This window comes from Carassius auratus, unplaced genomic scaffold, assembly GCF_003368295.1.
Source record: "Carassius auratus strain Wakin unplaced genomic scaffold, ASM336829v1 scaf_tig00027279, whole genome shotgun sequence".
Taxonomy (NCBI): domain Eukaryota; kingdom Metazoa; phylum Chordata; class Actinopteri; order Cypriniformes; family Cyprinidae; genus Carassius; species Carassius auratus.
Genome location: NW_020525580.1, coordinates 30982 through 46937, shown reverse-complemented (window position 1 = coordinate 46937; position 15956 = coordinate 30982). Strand labels below are relative to the sequence as shown.

At 36.7% G+C, this 15956-nt stretch overlaps 1 protein-coding gene across 1 annotated transcript; it reads right to left on the bottom strand.

Moving 5' to 3' along the window:
- Window positions 1-2048: 2048 nt before the first annotated feature.
- On the bottom strand, window positions 2049-14114 carry LOC113079174 (solute carrier family 12 member 3-like). The gene is made up of 26 exons (XM_026251380.1): window positions 13787-14114; window positions 13567-13656; window positions 12357-12432; window positions 12113-12208; window positions 11793-11932; window positions 10681-10791; window positions 10483-10594; window positions 9049-9179; window positions 8870-8954; window positions 8601-8761; window positions 8069-8176; window positions 7852-7975; window positions 7661-7762; window positions 6671-6826; window positions 6449-6548; window positions 6263-6374; window positions 6017-6151; window positions 5821-5927; window positions 4851-4933; window positions 4679-4759; window positions 4212-4310; window positions 3987-4098; window positions 3817-3903; window positions 3097-3229; window positions 2946-3013; window positions 2049-2563 (listed from the first exon to the last, which is right to left on the bottom strand). Exons 1-26 carry the CDS (start codon window positions 14033-14035, stop codon window positions 2425-2427), a joined length of 2997 nt encoding a protein of 998 aa, XP_026107165.1. The 5' UTR covers window positions 14036-14114; the 3' UTR covers window positions 2049-2424.
- Between the last annotated feature and the right edge of the window lie 1842 nt (window positions 14115-15956).

The following is a 15956-nucleotide window of genomic DNA, read 5'->3' as shown; positions in this document are numbered from 1 at the left end:
AGAGGTAAACTAGTTGTGTACTCAAAGTTTGCTACTGTTATACTTAATAGTATACTAGAAAGTGGGCCAATTTAGTCCGAAGGAGTATTGAAACAATACACTTACAAGTATACTACTAGAACACAGATATTTGTATACTTGCTGCATAAAGTGTAGTTAATAAAATAAACTTGAAGTATACTATTTTTGGTAAGGTTAAGCTTATGCTTTTGGGAAAGGAAGCTCTGATTGTTTTTCATGAACACATTTTGGTTGTATAGGTCTGGAAACTTGTGATAAATCTGGGATTTCCCATGCCTTGAAGCAAGTTTAAAGTTTTTCCAGCTGTTATCAGAGCAGCATGCAACATATCAAACCTGCTCACACACCGTAAAGCATACAGGAAAGAAAAATACATAAATGAGATATTTTTTAATACATCAACTGACAATGACCATGGAAAGACTTCAGCTCAGGCACTGCTCTTTCACAGATCACCAACTTTGCCTCAGATGTTTCTACTGAAATTCTATAGTAGGAGAAATACATACCTAAATGGGTCAATAATTGTCCATCACATTTGACATATGAGTCAGTAACTGTCAAAACATTGTTGAGATCTCTTCTAAAAGAGGAGACGTGAAATTACTGGAGTGCATTTGTCAGATCTGAGAAGCAGGAAACTCTAAGGCTTTGAAAGTTTTGAACACACTGTCATGTTAGACATACAGCACATTCAGACCAGGGTTCAATTGTATTTGAAGGACAAGAGGTCAAATTGAGACACGCTGACATACACGTATTATGTGTTAAATATTATGCATTCATTACTGTATTGCTAAATCAGTAGTTTGTTATGTTTTACAATTTGTGTTATTACTTTTGCAAGCAATTAATATACAAAACAATCTAATGAGCTGATTGAGGAGGGTTGAGTTCATTAGTGCATACAGGTGATACTGAGAGCCACTCCAGCCCCTTCAGTTAGAGAGAAAGAACTGTGTGTATGGAGATGGAATGAGTCTGACTATTGAGAGAAGGTTTGGAGGATAAAAACAAAAGATAAGATAAAGATATTTCTGTTTAGTTGTTTTGGAGGAAAAGAGATACACTCTTCTGGGATTTATTGTTCTCTCCTGAAGATCTATGTTGGACTTTTTATGTGTTTTTGAGATGGATTAATTTCCAAACACCCAAAATAAATACTGGATATCAAACTAAATAACTTTCACACCTCTCTTCTTAAATGAGATGACACAGCTGAGGGGGTCCTGAAACTTTCTTTTGAATTTTTGATCACATAAGCCATGCATTCATTTTTAATATTTTATTTTTTTTACTAAAAATAACATTTAGGAGGGGATTTTTGTGCAGAAGTGAAAAGCATTGAACATTAATGTTTATGAAATTCATTACAGTGTTCTCTAAAGCCATTAAAATAGCAATGTTACCACCGACATACCACCTCCAAATCTCATTTGAAGTCTGTGAGTCTCTCCTGTATGTGTGTGCATTTGTGTATGAAATATTGGGAGAGAAAAGTGATTAGTTAAAACTTCATTTCATTGGAAAAACATGACAATAGTTTGCCACCCTAATATTTGTTAATTGCTTGCTGAATGTCTTTTTGGTTTTTGTTCTTTGGTTATTGTAGGTAACCCATAGAATAAAAAGCAATTTGTTTCTTCTTATTGTAATTGTGGCCCTTAGAAGTGTGACCATAGGTCACAGGGCTAGAATACCTTTGTGCAAATATCTGATCCTGGTTCCAATGATGGACGGTGAACCACCACCATTTGCTAAAAATCACATGAAACCTTTCCTTTTTTCGGACCCTGCAGCATTGGCTGTCCACTGCTCCGGTTGTGTTTTTTCACTACTCACTTTTATTTGTGAGCACTTGGATGGCTTAAATGCAGAGCACAGTTTCAAGGTATGGGACACCATACATGGCCACATGTCCTTTCCTTAACCCTAAACACTTTTGAGGCCACTGAGAAGCAAAATTCATATATTAAGTCTTTAGAGATATGGTGCTAATTTTTATTTTTCACATTCATAAGCAGATAGAAAGCATACTTGCGATTCATAACAATAACCTAATAATATTACACATAATATAACACGTGTGTTGACTCAAACTGCATGAAAGTTCTACCCTGAAATGAAGATCCTGAGAGCAGAAAAAGCACTTCCCTCCACCAGCCTAATTCTACTGCGTTTCTACTGTATCTCTATTCTATCTTTTCTACCGAATCTGTTTGACCTGTATCATCCTCAAAGATACAAGCATGTGAGATAAATATGCATTCGTAGTAATACAGTCAATGCTCGAGAGGATTAAGCAGCTTATTTCAGTACAACAAGGTTCAGCATCCTTAAATTGCAAGTAATATGCAGTAATAAATATGTTTAAGGATGATCAGGCACATTAATGCGAGTGTTTTACTGGCAGTAGAAGGTCATGCAGTTCTCCTGGTTTCCTCGTATGAGCAGGGCAGGACAGTGGATACCGTAGCTCAGAGCGTCCAGCCAGGCCATATAGAGAGAACTAGGACAGGTGACATCAGGGACTGGAAGAGAACTGAAGCACACACACACACACACACATCATCTACCATCCAAAAGTTTGAACACACTTGACTGAATTTGTTATGATCTCGAGGCCCTTTTATCTAAAGGTTTCTGTTTAAATGCTCAAGCATTCTTGTATGTTTTCTTTTGTCTTTGCTGTTTGTCTGATTTTATTTTATTCATTTCCTAACTTATTTTGTTTAGAACTAGTATCAGGTGCTAATTGGTTAGTAAAGATGGCCATCCAGCTCTCTGGGTTACCAAAGTACTCGTATTGGTTAAGCATGCTCTCAAAGGCCTGAAAATGTTGAAAATGATGATCAGTTGTTTGTGATGTCACTCATTTGAACTCACTTTGAGAAACTTTCAAGTCAGCTAGTCTAAGTACTCACATTGCAACCAGAGCCGCGTTGACGGAGTTTTTCTTGATGATCTCGTTTAGTCGCAGCGTCCTCTCGATCTGAGCATGAATACAGGGTCATTCTGTTTAACTGATGCATTGCATTTGTTCAAAACCCCCCATCCTTGCAAACACACACACACCTTTGGTTTTATGGCCTCCAGGTCTTTGTCAGACACTTTCCATGGACTCAGTCTCTTGAGCTCCTGTACGTCTCCTATGGCCTGTTCTTCACTCAGCCTGAAGGGGGCGATGGATTCCTCGTACCGCTGCAAACTACAGGAACAGAGAGGAAGAAAAGCACTACAGTTACTTATGGTACGTTCAAGTCATATCGGATGCATCGTATTTACAAGTTAAACGCACACAAAGTCATAACTACGAGTGGGAAACTCTGAATTTTTTTATGCTCAGAGTTTCCGAGTTTGGGGCGTGCCAATGAGGAACATGACAGAATCAATGAATCGATGGATGCAACGTCTGTTATTGACAGTAATTGCTTTTTATTTAAAATTGATAGACAGGATTGCAGTATAATAATTGCTACATTTTTTAGGCGATACAGATTAAAGTGGCTTCATAAATTATTTTAAACAATTAAAAATGCAAAAAAAACCACCTGATGCAAATTATTTGCTTTTCATTTTCTATAAGCAGAGTTAACAAACCCTTTTGTTTTTTTATTGTAATTAATTTGAAGAAAGTACACTGCCATCTTCTTACGACTAAACTTGAACGCACTCAACATTTTAATTATAACTTTTCAACTTGTAAGTACGAACTTCCCAGGAGGACTTGAACGCAGCACAACAACATGTATGGTTTTTTAAATGTTCATGAGCATGTTTGTGCCCATTTCTTACTTTTTCGCTAGAGGAGGTTTATCCACGTCTGTTATTATGACGACGTCCTCGATCTCTAGCCGGAATCTCTTAAGCAGCATCTTCATGCTGAAATGAGAAACACGCTGACTTGTCTGCAGATCAAAACAACAAAAGAGTTACAAAAATGATGATGACGATGATCAACTCACTCTTTACGGTCTTCCTTTACGCTCTCGGGGTCTCCTAAGATAAACACTCTGAGTTTGGTCTTTTTCCAGCGGTTTCTTCTGGTCAACAAATAAGGCACTAAAAGAGTCAGACCTGAAAGAGAGCAATGATGCTTCACGGTGAGACATTTTTAGAAATATCAAAACCAGTCCCAGCCCAGACCATTAAGAACCAATGGGTGCAAGGAGTTTAAATATAATTCTCACCTCCATCATCAGAGATCCAGTAGATGTCGATGCTCTTCCTGCCTTGTTTCGTCTGAAACACCGATCTGACCTGCTCGTCCGAGCCATCATCAGAAATATCTGGATGGGGAATGAAAAAGGAAAAGTTTCAAAAAAGGAGTTTTTGAGGTCCATGGTCAAATCGAACCAAATGAAGCTTGATTGGAAAAATAATTCTATGTACAGTTCACATTCCATGTGCAGCTTTGATGATTATAATAAATTAATTCTGCCTGATTAAATATTTAAATGATTTTTATTCTTCCAACTTCTTTAGAAAATTGCATTACCGTTTTGAGGGTAACTAATAAAGCTTTTTTCTGTTGGCATATCCATTCAGGGTTTTTAATTTGGTATCCCAAAAATCAGTAACATTGTCACATCACTTCACTAACAGTGTCAAAGAAGTAAAAGTGCACAATAAATAAGAGCTCAGATGCATGATTCACCTGAATTCCGGTCGCTCTCATCCTTTTCGTATTGGGCTTCCTCTGCGTCGAATGCCGGATTGTCAATTGCAGATGATTCGACTTCAACAAAAAAACAAACCCATATAAGACTTGGTTTAATGACTCTAATGTCAATCAATTTTCTGGGCATCATACTGTATAAAGCACACACCTGCACTATGCAAATTATCTGTTATATCCAATCCATCCATCATTCTCAGAATCGCAATGCCATAGCTGGAGTCGAATGCATTGCTGTAAGAAAAACATTTATCAAAATACAAAGAAAAAAGTGCAACCAAAAAAACATTCCATATTTCACCTGAACAATACACAACATCTCAGGACTACTTGCATACATAACTTCTCAAAAGTGTTAATCTAATAAGTATCATTTTCTATCATGACAACTCTCAGAATATTTTAGCATGTTAATGGAAATGACAGTTTTAATGTATTTGGTCTTGGTGGAATAGGTCTGCTACCCCGCTGCTGATGTTTGTTATTTCAGTTGTTGTAGATTATTGCTGCTACATGAATTTGCAACTGCCAATGCTAGCAGAGATATGGTGCAGTGAGTATTTAAAACATGCTGCTATAAAATAACCCGCAGCAGTCTCTACACAGGTGGAGCTGGGGAAGGTGGAGGGTTTCAGAGAAACTCTGAAAGAGCTCTGCAAGTGGATGTTAACCAGCCATTTAAATGTAAAGCAGGAAGCTTATTGGCTGCATATGCGACATGAACCAATCAGTTTCTACCAAGTCGTTGAACGGCAGTCATGTTAAGACCCATCATCCTGCGCCATCTAGAGTTTTATAAAAGAACTAGGCTTTTTTTCTATTAAACCTAACTTCTCAAAAAATGATTATTGGTAAAATAGCACATTTGCACATCAGTGTTCATAATTCTATTTTCTTTATATTTGTATCACCACATAGCTAGTATTGCATTCATGTATTGTCTATTCTATTTATTAATACTGCTATATTTCTTTCTTTTAATTTCCTTAAATTATTTGTATCTTTGTATCTTCTGCACTTGAAGCTCCTTACACCAAGACAAATTTGTGTGTAAAAACACTTGGCAATAAAGCTCTTTCTGATTCTGATTCTGATAAATGTGAATGGAGACAGCAGCTCACCTGACGGTGTTGACGTAGTCCTGTAAACTCTCCAGTTTACATTCCTGCCAGTTCATCTTGTATCCTAAAACCAGAGTGTTGGGCCTCAGTTTACCGAGACCTGAAGCCTAGACAGACCATTGACGAGAAGAAGAAAGACTCTGTGAGAAGAACAAGATGACAAGAAGAAAGCGAGCAGATCTAGCGATGGTGGTACCTGCATGAGATTATGTGCGCCTTCTTTCAGACTGTCAGCGTTGAAGGACGTGTAGAAAGAACGGACTTTCCTCTGATTGAGCCAGTCCACCAACATATCAGTGCTGTGCTGCGGGAAACTGGACTTCTCATCCTCCTGAGAGAAAGAGAGCGAGAAAACACCATCTCAAGTTTTGAAATAAATGATTTAATGTAGCAAGGATGCATTAAACTGTCAGTTTATCTGTATAAGATGCATGTCATCTACCATGATAATGTTCCCACAGATCATCAGGCTGGTGTTTTTGGTGAAAGTAGCCACAAAGTCCACGAGAGCGGGACGATTGTTAGGAGGACCGGTCAGAACGAGACACTGAGGCCTAAGAGAAAGTGTTTATATGTGAGCGGCTGGTGTATCTAGATCTGAAAAGGACAGTTTGCTGATAATCTTTACCTGAAGTTTTTGACGTGGTCTTCAACACCAGTCAGAGCCATCGAGAAGGACAAAGCCATGTTGTAGAAACCCGCCTGATAAGATGACCCCCAGTTTATCTCTGGACACGATCAGACAAGATGGAAAACAAGGGTGTCAGACAAGGGTGTTTATTTATTTTGGTACTGAAATAGATCATTAAAAATGCAGAATTTTGCTGAACTGGTAATGCGTGACACTCACTAGGTTTTGTATAACTAACGTAGCCAAGGAGGAAGAGCATGATACAGAAAGTGACGAGAGCGGCCCACCATGTGAACAGAAACATGAGGACAAAAGACAAGATTGACCCAAACAGAGATGTCCATGGAGAATATAAATGATACTCCGGCCTCCAACCTGCAAGAGAAAACAGCTATTACTTATTTTAATTCACCCCTCAACAACTGATTGCTTCCTGTCTTCTTTCCTATCCTTCTTAGGACATCATACATTACATTAATCAATAATAAGGCTGCATCTATTACAGTATAGCAAGCCTATTTTATGTCCCCTTTTCAGAAACTTGAGCTTGAAGGACCTCAAAGATAGGCGTTTCTTTATTGTTTTTTTTTTCTAACACTTTATTTTAAGGTGCCCTTGTTATACATGTTATATACTTACTATTAGAATAACAAATACATTTTGCATAATTATACATGCAATCACCCTAAACCAAACCCTTATCCTAACCCTAACCATGTAGTAAGTACAGTACATGTAGTTAATTATTATTACTGAGTACTTCAATGTATAATTGTACTTACAAGGACAGCTTAAAATAAAGTGTAACCCTTTCAATTGTAGTTACTTTGTTTATTTACAGAAACTGAGAGTGCCCATAGATTAAGTGTGAGGAAGCAGTGACATAAATGGACTAAAGCCTATTTTACACCCAATTGTCAAACCCTCAATGAAGACTTTTAGATCTTTATTCGCATCCGTGTATTACTAATCAAATTACAGTGCATGCATAATTCAGGATTCATAAGCAGGTCGATATTTTATCTTTTTTTTTTTTTTTCGAAGCACATTTTAACAAATCCAAACGACATTTTGTATAAACACCTTACATTCAGATGTGCATAATTATGATCAGAATATCAATTTGCCTAATAATTATGCTTGCACTATCTTTAGATATCTATCATTAGCACAATGTGACGAGGATGATGCTGATAATCGGGTTCTCACCTGGTGATTTGGTGATCGATGCATGGAAGGTGCTGAAGTTGATGAGGCCGTAAGAGCAGAGGAAGAAGTTGGAGATCAGAGGAGCGATTGTGTTCAGGTCACCTGAAAACATCAACATGAGACCAAACATTAAAGTGTCTTTAGAGAGAGACACTTCTGATCCTCTGATCTGGAGGAGATCCAGGACTCACCGATGAGGATGAAAGCCATAGCGATGCTAAACATGAGACAGTAGCCACGTAGAGGCTCGTTGTTTTTCCCATAACCTTTTCCGAAGAAGCCGATGAAGGGGTAGATGTTATCCTTACACAAACACTGTGACAAAAAACACACTATATATTTATCTGTTATATTTCATTGCATGTTGGATGAACAACAATAGAATAAAAAAAACTCTGAAATGCCTACCTGGAAAATTTTGGGAGCAGAAACCAGGAAACCCAGCGCCGATGACAAGGTGGCAGCAAAGACCCCAATGGTGATCAAAATCCCCCATCCTGAAACAGTGGTAAGAATCTGGAGGAAAAAAAGAGATCATTCTTCTATCATCCCTTATATCCATCCACATATACATCCACATCGCTTCACAGTCATAAGTGTTCACCAAATTTACGTAAAAAGCACACAGTAAAAGATTCTTATTTTCACTTGGGTCTGTGCTTTGAGATATAAATCAAGTAACAATTATTACAAGTAAAAAAAAAAAAAAATGGGCAGACAAGAACTAATTTAAAATATTAATAAAAGCTATAATATATAAGTTTTACTAAAATAACATTGTTTGGGTATAAAATTAAGAGTGAATGCATGCATATTGTTTATTTAATTAAAGAGATGTGGTTATATGGCTTTCAATTAAATATTACTCGCAAAGTTAAAATGCAATAATTATCTCACAGGGAGAGTTTCACTGATTAATCAACAGGGCCGATAAACTCACCCTCAAGTTGTTTGCCAGTCCATGGCTGCATGTGCGGTTCTGTTCACACCGGTCAAAATTCCAGCCTAATTTACAGCCCAGGCCACTGCACTGGGTGGTGAAATTTTTCAGGGCTAAACTATCGTTCACATTCCCAGAAGCGTCTCTTACAACAGTTGCAGCTGAGAGAGAAGAGAGGAAATTGCTTTGGTGAGCCTTTCGCCAAACAAGACATATTTTCTTTAATTTCAAGTGTTTCTAATGCAACACAATACAACAGAATGTCTCACCACATGTGATTGAGATCAGTAAATAGCTCAAGGTTGTCCAGAGTATGGCCAGCAGGGTCCCTTTAGGAATCCCACCAGTCGGATCCTGGAATAACATGCAAATACCCACATCACTTAGCGCTTTAAAGTCACTTTGAATTTCATTCTTTAAATGCTTCACCTGCAAAAATTTAAATAACCTTGAGATCTCCACAGATGTTGACTCCAGACAGAATTCCTGTGGCGGCTGGAAAGAAGATGGCGAACAACCTGAAGAAATATCCATTTGGGCCTCGGTAAGAAGGCAGCAGATTCTCCACGAAAATGTCACCTGGAAGAAGAAAACGGTGGGTTTTGCTGCTCCTTCCCCAAGCCCTCGTTACTGTTTCTAATCTATATCTAAATCAGATCACATATGAGTGATTCTATAACTGCAGGTACATTTGGTGTCCGAAGTTTTTTTTTTTTTTTTTCTTGTCAAATGGTTATATTTCTAATTATTTTATTACTGTGTTACTCATTGTTATGAATTACAAGATGTTACAGTCCATAACAATTTATTTATTTATTTTTGCAAAAAGTGTCTTAAATAGCTGAAAATCATGATTTCTTGTTGTCTGAAATAGACATTTTGACATTAGTGCATTTTTTTCCATCATGTATCACTCTGTAATCAAAATAGTGTATTGTACTTTTCTTTTGGAAATATATCATTCATTTTATTTATAAAAGCCCTAGAATAATTTACCATTAATTTAACTATATATATATGTGTGTGTGTGTGTGTGTGTGTGTGTGTGTGTAGTACTTAAATCTTGCATCAACTCTGTTACCATTCCATACGTTGCCTTTAAATTAGTGTAATTATCTCCCACAACTATGTAAGATACAGGACATGATGTCACTTCACTGTTAGGATCTGAAGAACTGTAAACTCTATGTGCACTCTTTAAGAAAATATTTAAAATCAAAAAAGTAATTATTTATAAAGTGTCAAATCTGTTACCACAGTTTTAAAAAGGAAAACTTTTTTTCTTATTGATCACACTTTGTGTTATTTAAACCTCTTTTAATCATAATTTCAGTAGTGCCATATGCTCCTAGCATTTATGCTAGCAAGTGGAGTTTTTGGCAAAAATAAACAAAATTGTCAATTCTGTTACCGTCAAACTCTGTTACCAAGGTAGAGTAACAAGGCTGACATTGCAGTAACAGAACTTTTTTAACTGGATATGTGCAGACATAGGTATTTAATTAAATACCTATTTTTTTAAGGTATGCATAGGTGAAATATTATCTCAGTTTCAAGTGATGGAATGTAAGGACTGTGTGTCTAATAAAACAAGAATAATTTTTCCTGTCATGATTTATTGTATTTTCTACACATTGGCCAATTTGTCTGTAACAGAGTTGACAAACAATACCATACTATTTTTTTTTTCATTAATAGTAAAAAAGGAAGTAACTTGTGTTTGGCAAGCATTGAATTGTTAAAATTAAAATGTGTTTTCAGTAATAATAATAATAATAATAAAAAATCCTAACTTTCTGCAATGCTAAATGTTTCACCAATTATAGAATCACTCAAATATGTGCACTCATAGTCTTATTAGATCAGGATCTCGTGTACTCACCACGGTACCCAAAAAATCCCACAGACTCCTTTTCTGTGTTGGGAGGAATGACTGTCCCCACAAAATAATTAATTAAGGACACCATGATGGCGATGAAGAACAGGATCTGAGCCTGTGGTGGAGTGAAAACCAAGCAAACAGTTGTGTTAAAAGAAGCAATATTGGGAAATTTGCGAAAGCAGGAAAAGAGGAACATACCTTCGCCTCCCAAGCCATTCCAGCAAATGTAATGCAGAGGAGAACAACGACAGTAACTGCCCCAATGATCCTCACATCATTGACATCGTCCACCATCTGAGATTTAAAGTCCTGAGAAGATTTTGTCGTCAGTTCACTTGGAGCTCAACTGTAGTTACTATAATTTACTTTTATTTATTTTTCCACATTTAAATGGATCATGAACTGAGAAACCAAAATTCCCTTCATCTTTTGACATATAAGAGGTCATTGTCTTATAAAACATCTTGTAAGTTTCAGAGCTCAACAGTTTCTCATTGGTCAAAAAACAGCTTATACTGAAGGCATTCTGATCAAATGAATGTTCTGATCTATGATGTAATAGTGTTGATAAGCTCCGCCTCCACAGAAGATCAATGCCTGTCTACATCACTGCCTGTTTAGCCCCGCCCCCAAATTTGCTCATGTAGTGTAATTAAAGAGAGGGATGAAAGCAGGTCTATGTTTTATATTTTGCTTGATAAATCTTAAGAATTTTGAATCTAAATCACAGCAGTTTCCATCTTTGAGGAATGTATGCTCTTAGACATAATATTAGCCAATCATAGCAGTGGTCGTTTACTTCTGTGTCTACAATCATCCACGCTTATTCAAACAGAGCGTTCTGATGAGGGCAGGGGTTTTAAAACAGGACAGAAAATAGCCTATTACATCTAAATTATTATGTTTTTTTATGTAAAAACCTTGATGACATTATAAATAGACCACACAAGAACAGAACAAACAAAAACAAAGGCAGTTCATGACCCCTTTAACTTTTGTCTTTGCTCTTTGGGAAAACTGACCAAAAATATTGGCGCCCCTGAAGGGACATATAAATTGTATTTCAGTACTGTTGTGTTCTTCTTAGAAACTTTGCATTAAAAAGTCTGAGAACACACTTGAACTTTATGCTCGTTCAAGCAACCAAATCAAATTTATAAAGAATGAGGAGTCACTCTTAATCTCCCTCATCATGCTGTCAAATGATGTAACTATTTGAATGGATTTTGTGTTTTAAAAGTGTAGTGTTGTTGTGTGTGTGTTTTGCTTTCTGAATTTCCCACAAGCCCAACAATGTGTTCATGTCTCACTTTGAGAAGATCTCTGACGGTCTCGGCAAACCCCACTGTGTGGAGCGCACAGGCGATAGCGTTGGCGAACGCAAAGAGCAAACCAATGGGTGCTCCGAGCTCCGGACCCAGACTCCGAGAGATCATGAAGTACGTGCCACCTGGAGGAAAGATCACAGATGAACCTCCCAGTGCTGGTTTAACTTAACAAATTGGCTTTTGATTGTTGAAATGATACACTTGACTAAATGTGTTTAAGGAAAATGACCAACATGAAGCTAAATGTCTTATTTACTTAAAATTTGTTGCAGTTTTTAAGGTGAATAATTAGTTTAACTCACCAGAGTAGACCTTCCCATTGGTGGAGATAGCTGACACAGACGTTGCTGTGATTGTTGTGACAACGATGGACATGAAGATGATGACATAGGTCAGAACTGCAAGTAGAAATTAAAGAATGGCATGTCAGATTACTTTAGATTAGGCCTTGATACTTTTGATTCTCAGAAGGTGGAAATATTTCACTGTTAGTTGATTTAATGAAGTGTCTTGAACTGAATTAAACCAGCTGGAGGACTGACTCACTGAGGCCGGCTTGAGACGTGATCCACGGCAGTCTCAGGTACATAATGACTCCCCAGATGTTCAACATAGCGCGAATCTGAAACCCAGTCATAGCAAAAGCATGGACGTATTTCCTTAATATTCCTTAAAGAACAAGCCAAGTTCGTATTTCACTGCACATTTAAAATAGAGAAAAAGGGCATTCCATTCCAAGGAAATTATTTCAGTTAATAATAATAATAAAATACATTTTAGGTACAATCTTTGATTATATTATATAATGTTTTTCATTAAATATGATTGTAATAAATTACAATTAATGCAGAGACACATGTTTGGAAGGTATAGTGATATGTATAATAATGGCTAACTAAGAATGGTTTCATGCCACAACTGAAACAAAACAAAAACTCAACAGACCTGAACAAATCACATAGATGACTGATTTTGCTTTTACAAAAGGCAAATTTCACTGATAAGTGAGAAACGTGTATCCTAATTAGCTACGCAAGAGATGATTAAAATCCCTCAGATGACCTCAGATGATGCTAACCCTGGAACAATACACAACACTACCAAACTTTGCTATAACTTCGATTGCAACATAAAATCAATGATGTTAATAGTGTTCATCCTCTGTTTGACTAGGTCTTTAATTGATTTTTCCTTTACATTTCTGCCGTATGTACATAAAGTGACAGTAACCACTGATACGCTACCACTAAATACTGTAGAAACTTAATTTCTGTAAAGTTGCTTTGCAATGATTTGTATCGTGAAAAGCACAATACAAATAAACTTAAATTGAATCTATCCCTATCTATGTTAAGCACTTTTTTTGCAGTATTTTTTACTGTACTGATGACTATGTAAAACAAAGAATGATATTGTATTTACATTCAGTCATTTAGCAGACGCTTTTATCCAAAGTGACTAAGTGATATATGGTATTTTACTGTATTTTATTGTACGGCCCAAAAACGAGATTGATTTTTAAGAAAAAACTAAAAATGCATTATGATAAGGACAATTATGTGGGAGATATACATGTACATGACATTCCCACTCAATAAGTCTGTAATGTTTGTGTTCACTGAGAAAGACATCTGGCAGTTTTCTTGGAAATCTTATCGCAGACTTTACTGTAGCATTATTGTAGCTCACCATTTAGCATATTGGAGAAACAACTAGAAATGTTAATAAATCACATAAATGATTGTTGATTTCTCACCATGACTCCCAGAACCCATCCAAAGCGAACAAGCTTGACTTTGGGCCGTCCATCTTCCTCTGGTGGTGGAGGAAGATCATCAGGGTCCGGCTGTTGACAGCAACATCCAGAGAATCAATGTCAATTAAAATGCAATCTTTGTGCGTATTAAACACTTGTGTTAAGAAGGTTACTTAGACATGCAACTTCTTTCAAATGACCACTTCTGGAGTTTACTTACTGGTTTGCGCAGAACATCCAGTGATGGTCTGGTTTTTTTTATACGTCCAGCCCAAGTATCTTTGGCATAAAAGTCATATTTTGGCACGGGATCGAGTGGATTGAAGAATGACACTTTTTTCATATCCTTCTCCTTCCCATAATCAATCTCCCCCATATCCACGGTAACGACTCCTTGAGGTGGGCCATTGTTTTCTGGACGGCGCAGACCCGGGATTCGGTTCCTGATGCGTTCAATAAAGTTGGACATTGTGGACTTTCTAGGACTTTAAACTACAAGAAATGGACCTTTCCTGTTTCAGTTTCAGTGGAGTGCACAGATTGATCCAACGAATCCACGGATCCGACACATCTACGGAGTGTAGATGAACAGACCTTCTTCTGTCAGAAAATGAGTTGCGTTTTCTTTTATACCTTAACTGAGTCTACTTACACACACCCATTATTAGACATACACAAACAAAATTGCTCCAAAACCATGACTGGCAGTTCTTTGTATTGTGTTCGCTTGAAGTCTTCTTCAGAAACATCAACAGACTGGTTTCTCAACACTTCACATCTGTCAAATAGAGTTTGTTTTCCAACAGTTCAGACATGTTAATTTGGGATATCTTTCATTCAAAGTGAGCATCACAAACTACATTGTTACAGATTATTATCACTAGTCTAAAAAAAAACTTGCATGACCATACATGACTGATTTGGATAGCTGGATAAGCCTTAAGCAAGCTTAAAGTTTATCTGGCTGTATCAGAGAAGTGTGTCCAAAAGAAAAGACATGAATAAGTTAGTTTTTAATGTATTCTCCTAGACAAAAATTCCATTCAAATAAGACACTTGCTCCTTCCATATATCACCAACTTTGACTGAAATGACATCAAGATGTCTCAAATCATTCGATGATTGTCATCCGGTAAGACAGGGGTCTGAAAAGTTTTTCAGGACAAGGACATGGAGCAGGGACCCCCAATGCAAAATGTGTCAAACAGAGTGACATATTAAGCATATAAACTTTGATATTAATAGAAACTAACCATGTTATGATTAAGAAAATTCACATTTTAACCTTACTGTAAGTGGACAAATGAAACATATACTTGCACATCTATGTTGACATGCCATATTTTTGTCCCGTGCTAGTATCACTGTCAATTACAGTTTCGGGAGTGAATCATGCATTTATTGGCGGATGTCATTTCCACAACTTTGCAGCATGTAACTGGCCGTCTGCACTCTTGGAAGCATGAAACCCTCTGGAGTTTCGAGTGGTGACTCAATGCTAACTTAAACTCATCTGATTGGTCATTGCGTTTTAGAGATCAACACAAATGTGAGTGACTGGCTACATTTCTCACCGCTGCAGAAACACGCTGTAAAAAGATACATTTCATGTTCACCGGAGCAGAGTCTTGAAATAACAGCGGAACATTTGCTAAAACTGTTTTACAGATAATATTATATTATATTATCATTTGGGGGGGTTCTTGATTTAGTTTCAGGGTGCTTATATTTATATTTGATTTTGATGTTTTGTTTGTTTGTTTGTTTTTACCAATGTTTTGACTTTTTTAGTTTTGTTTTTATGTTGGCTGACCCCCTGCAGTAACGCTGTGGACCCCTGGTTGAAGAGTTTAGAGCTATATAATGAATGTGAAGAGCATACTTATTCTTATCACTTGATAAGAAATGTCTGAGTTTATATTAAGACTTCTGATGGTAAGGCAAGGCAAGGCAAGTTTATTTATATAGCACATTTCTTACACAATAGTAATTTAAAAGTGCTTAACATAAAATAAAGTAAAATAGTCATGAAGAAATAATAAAACAAAAATAAAAACAAGCAATTTTAAAACTTTGGAAATTATTTAAAATGGACTTATTTAAAATGAATTTAAAAACGGTAAGAAATAGACAATGATTTTACTTAAAATACAGTGAAATCAGTTCGGACATTGCACAGTGCTCATTCAATAAATGCACTGCTAAAAAGATGCGTTTTGAGTCTAGATTTAAATGTGACTAGTGTTTTAGCACATCTGATCTCTTCTGGAAGCTGATTCCAACTGCGGGCAGCATAGTAACTAAAGGCGGACTCCCCTTGTTTTGTGTGAACCCTTGGTATTTCTAACTGACTCAATCCTAATGATCTGAGTGGTCTATAGGTTTATATT

What these genes read in the sequence shown, in the direction of transcription:
- LOC113079174 (XM_026251380.1), bottom strand. Translation starts at nt 14,035, where the DNA reads ATGTCCAACTTTATTGAACGCATCAGGAACCGAATCCCGGGTCTGCGC. An exon ending in GATGGGTTCTGGGAGTCATG is followed by an intron (nt 12,433 to 13,566) that starts GTGAGAAATCAA and finishes ACTGGGTTTCAG; the next exon opens with ATTCGCGCTATGTTGAACAT. An exon ending in AACGCGGCTCTGGTTGCAAT is followed by an intron (nt 2,564 to 2,945) that starts GTGAGTACTTAG and finishes TGTGTGCTTCAG; the next exon opens with TTCTCTTCCAGTCCCTGATG.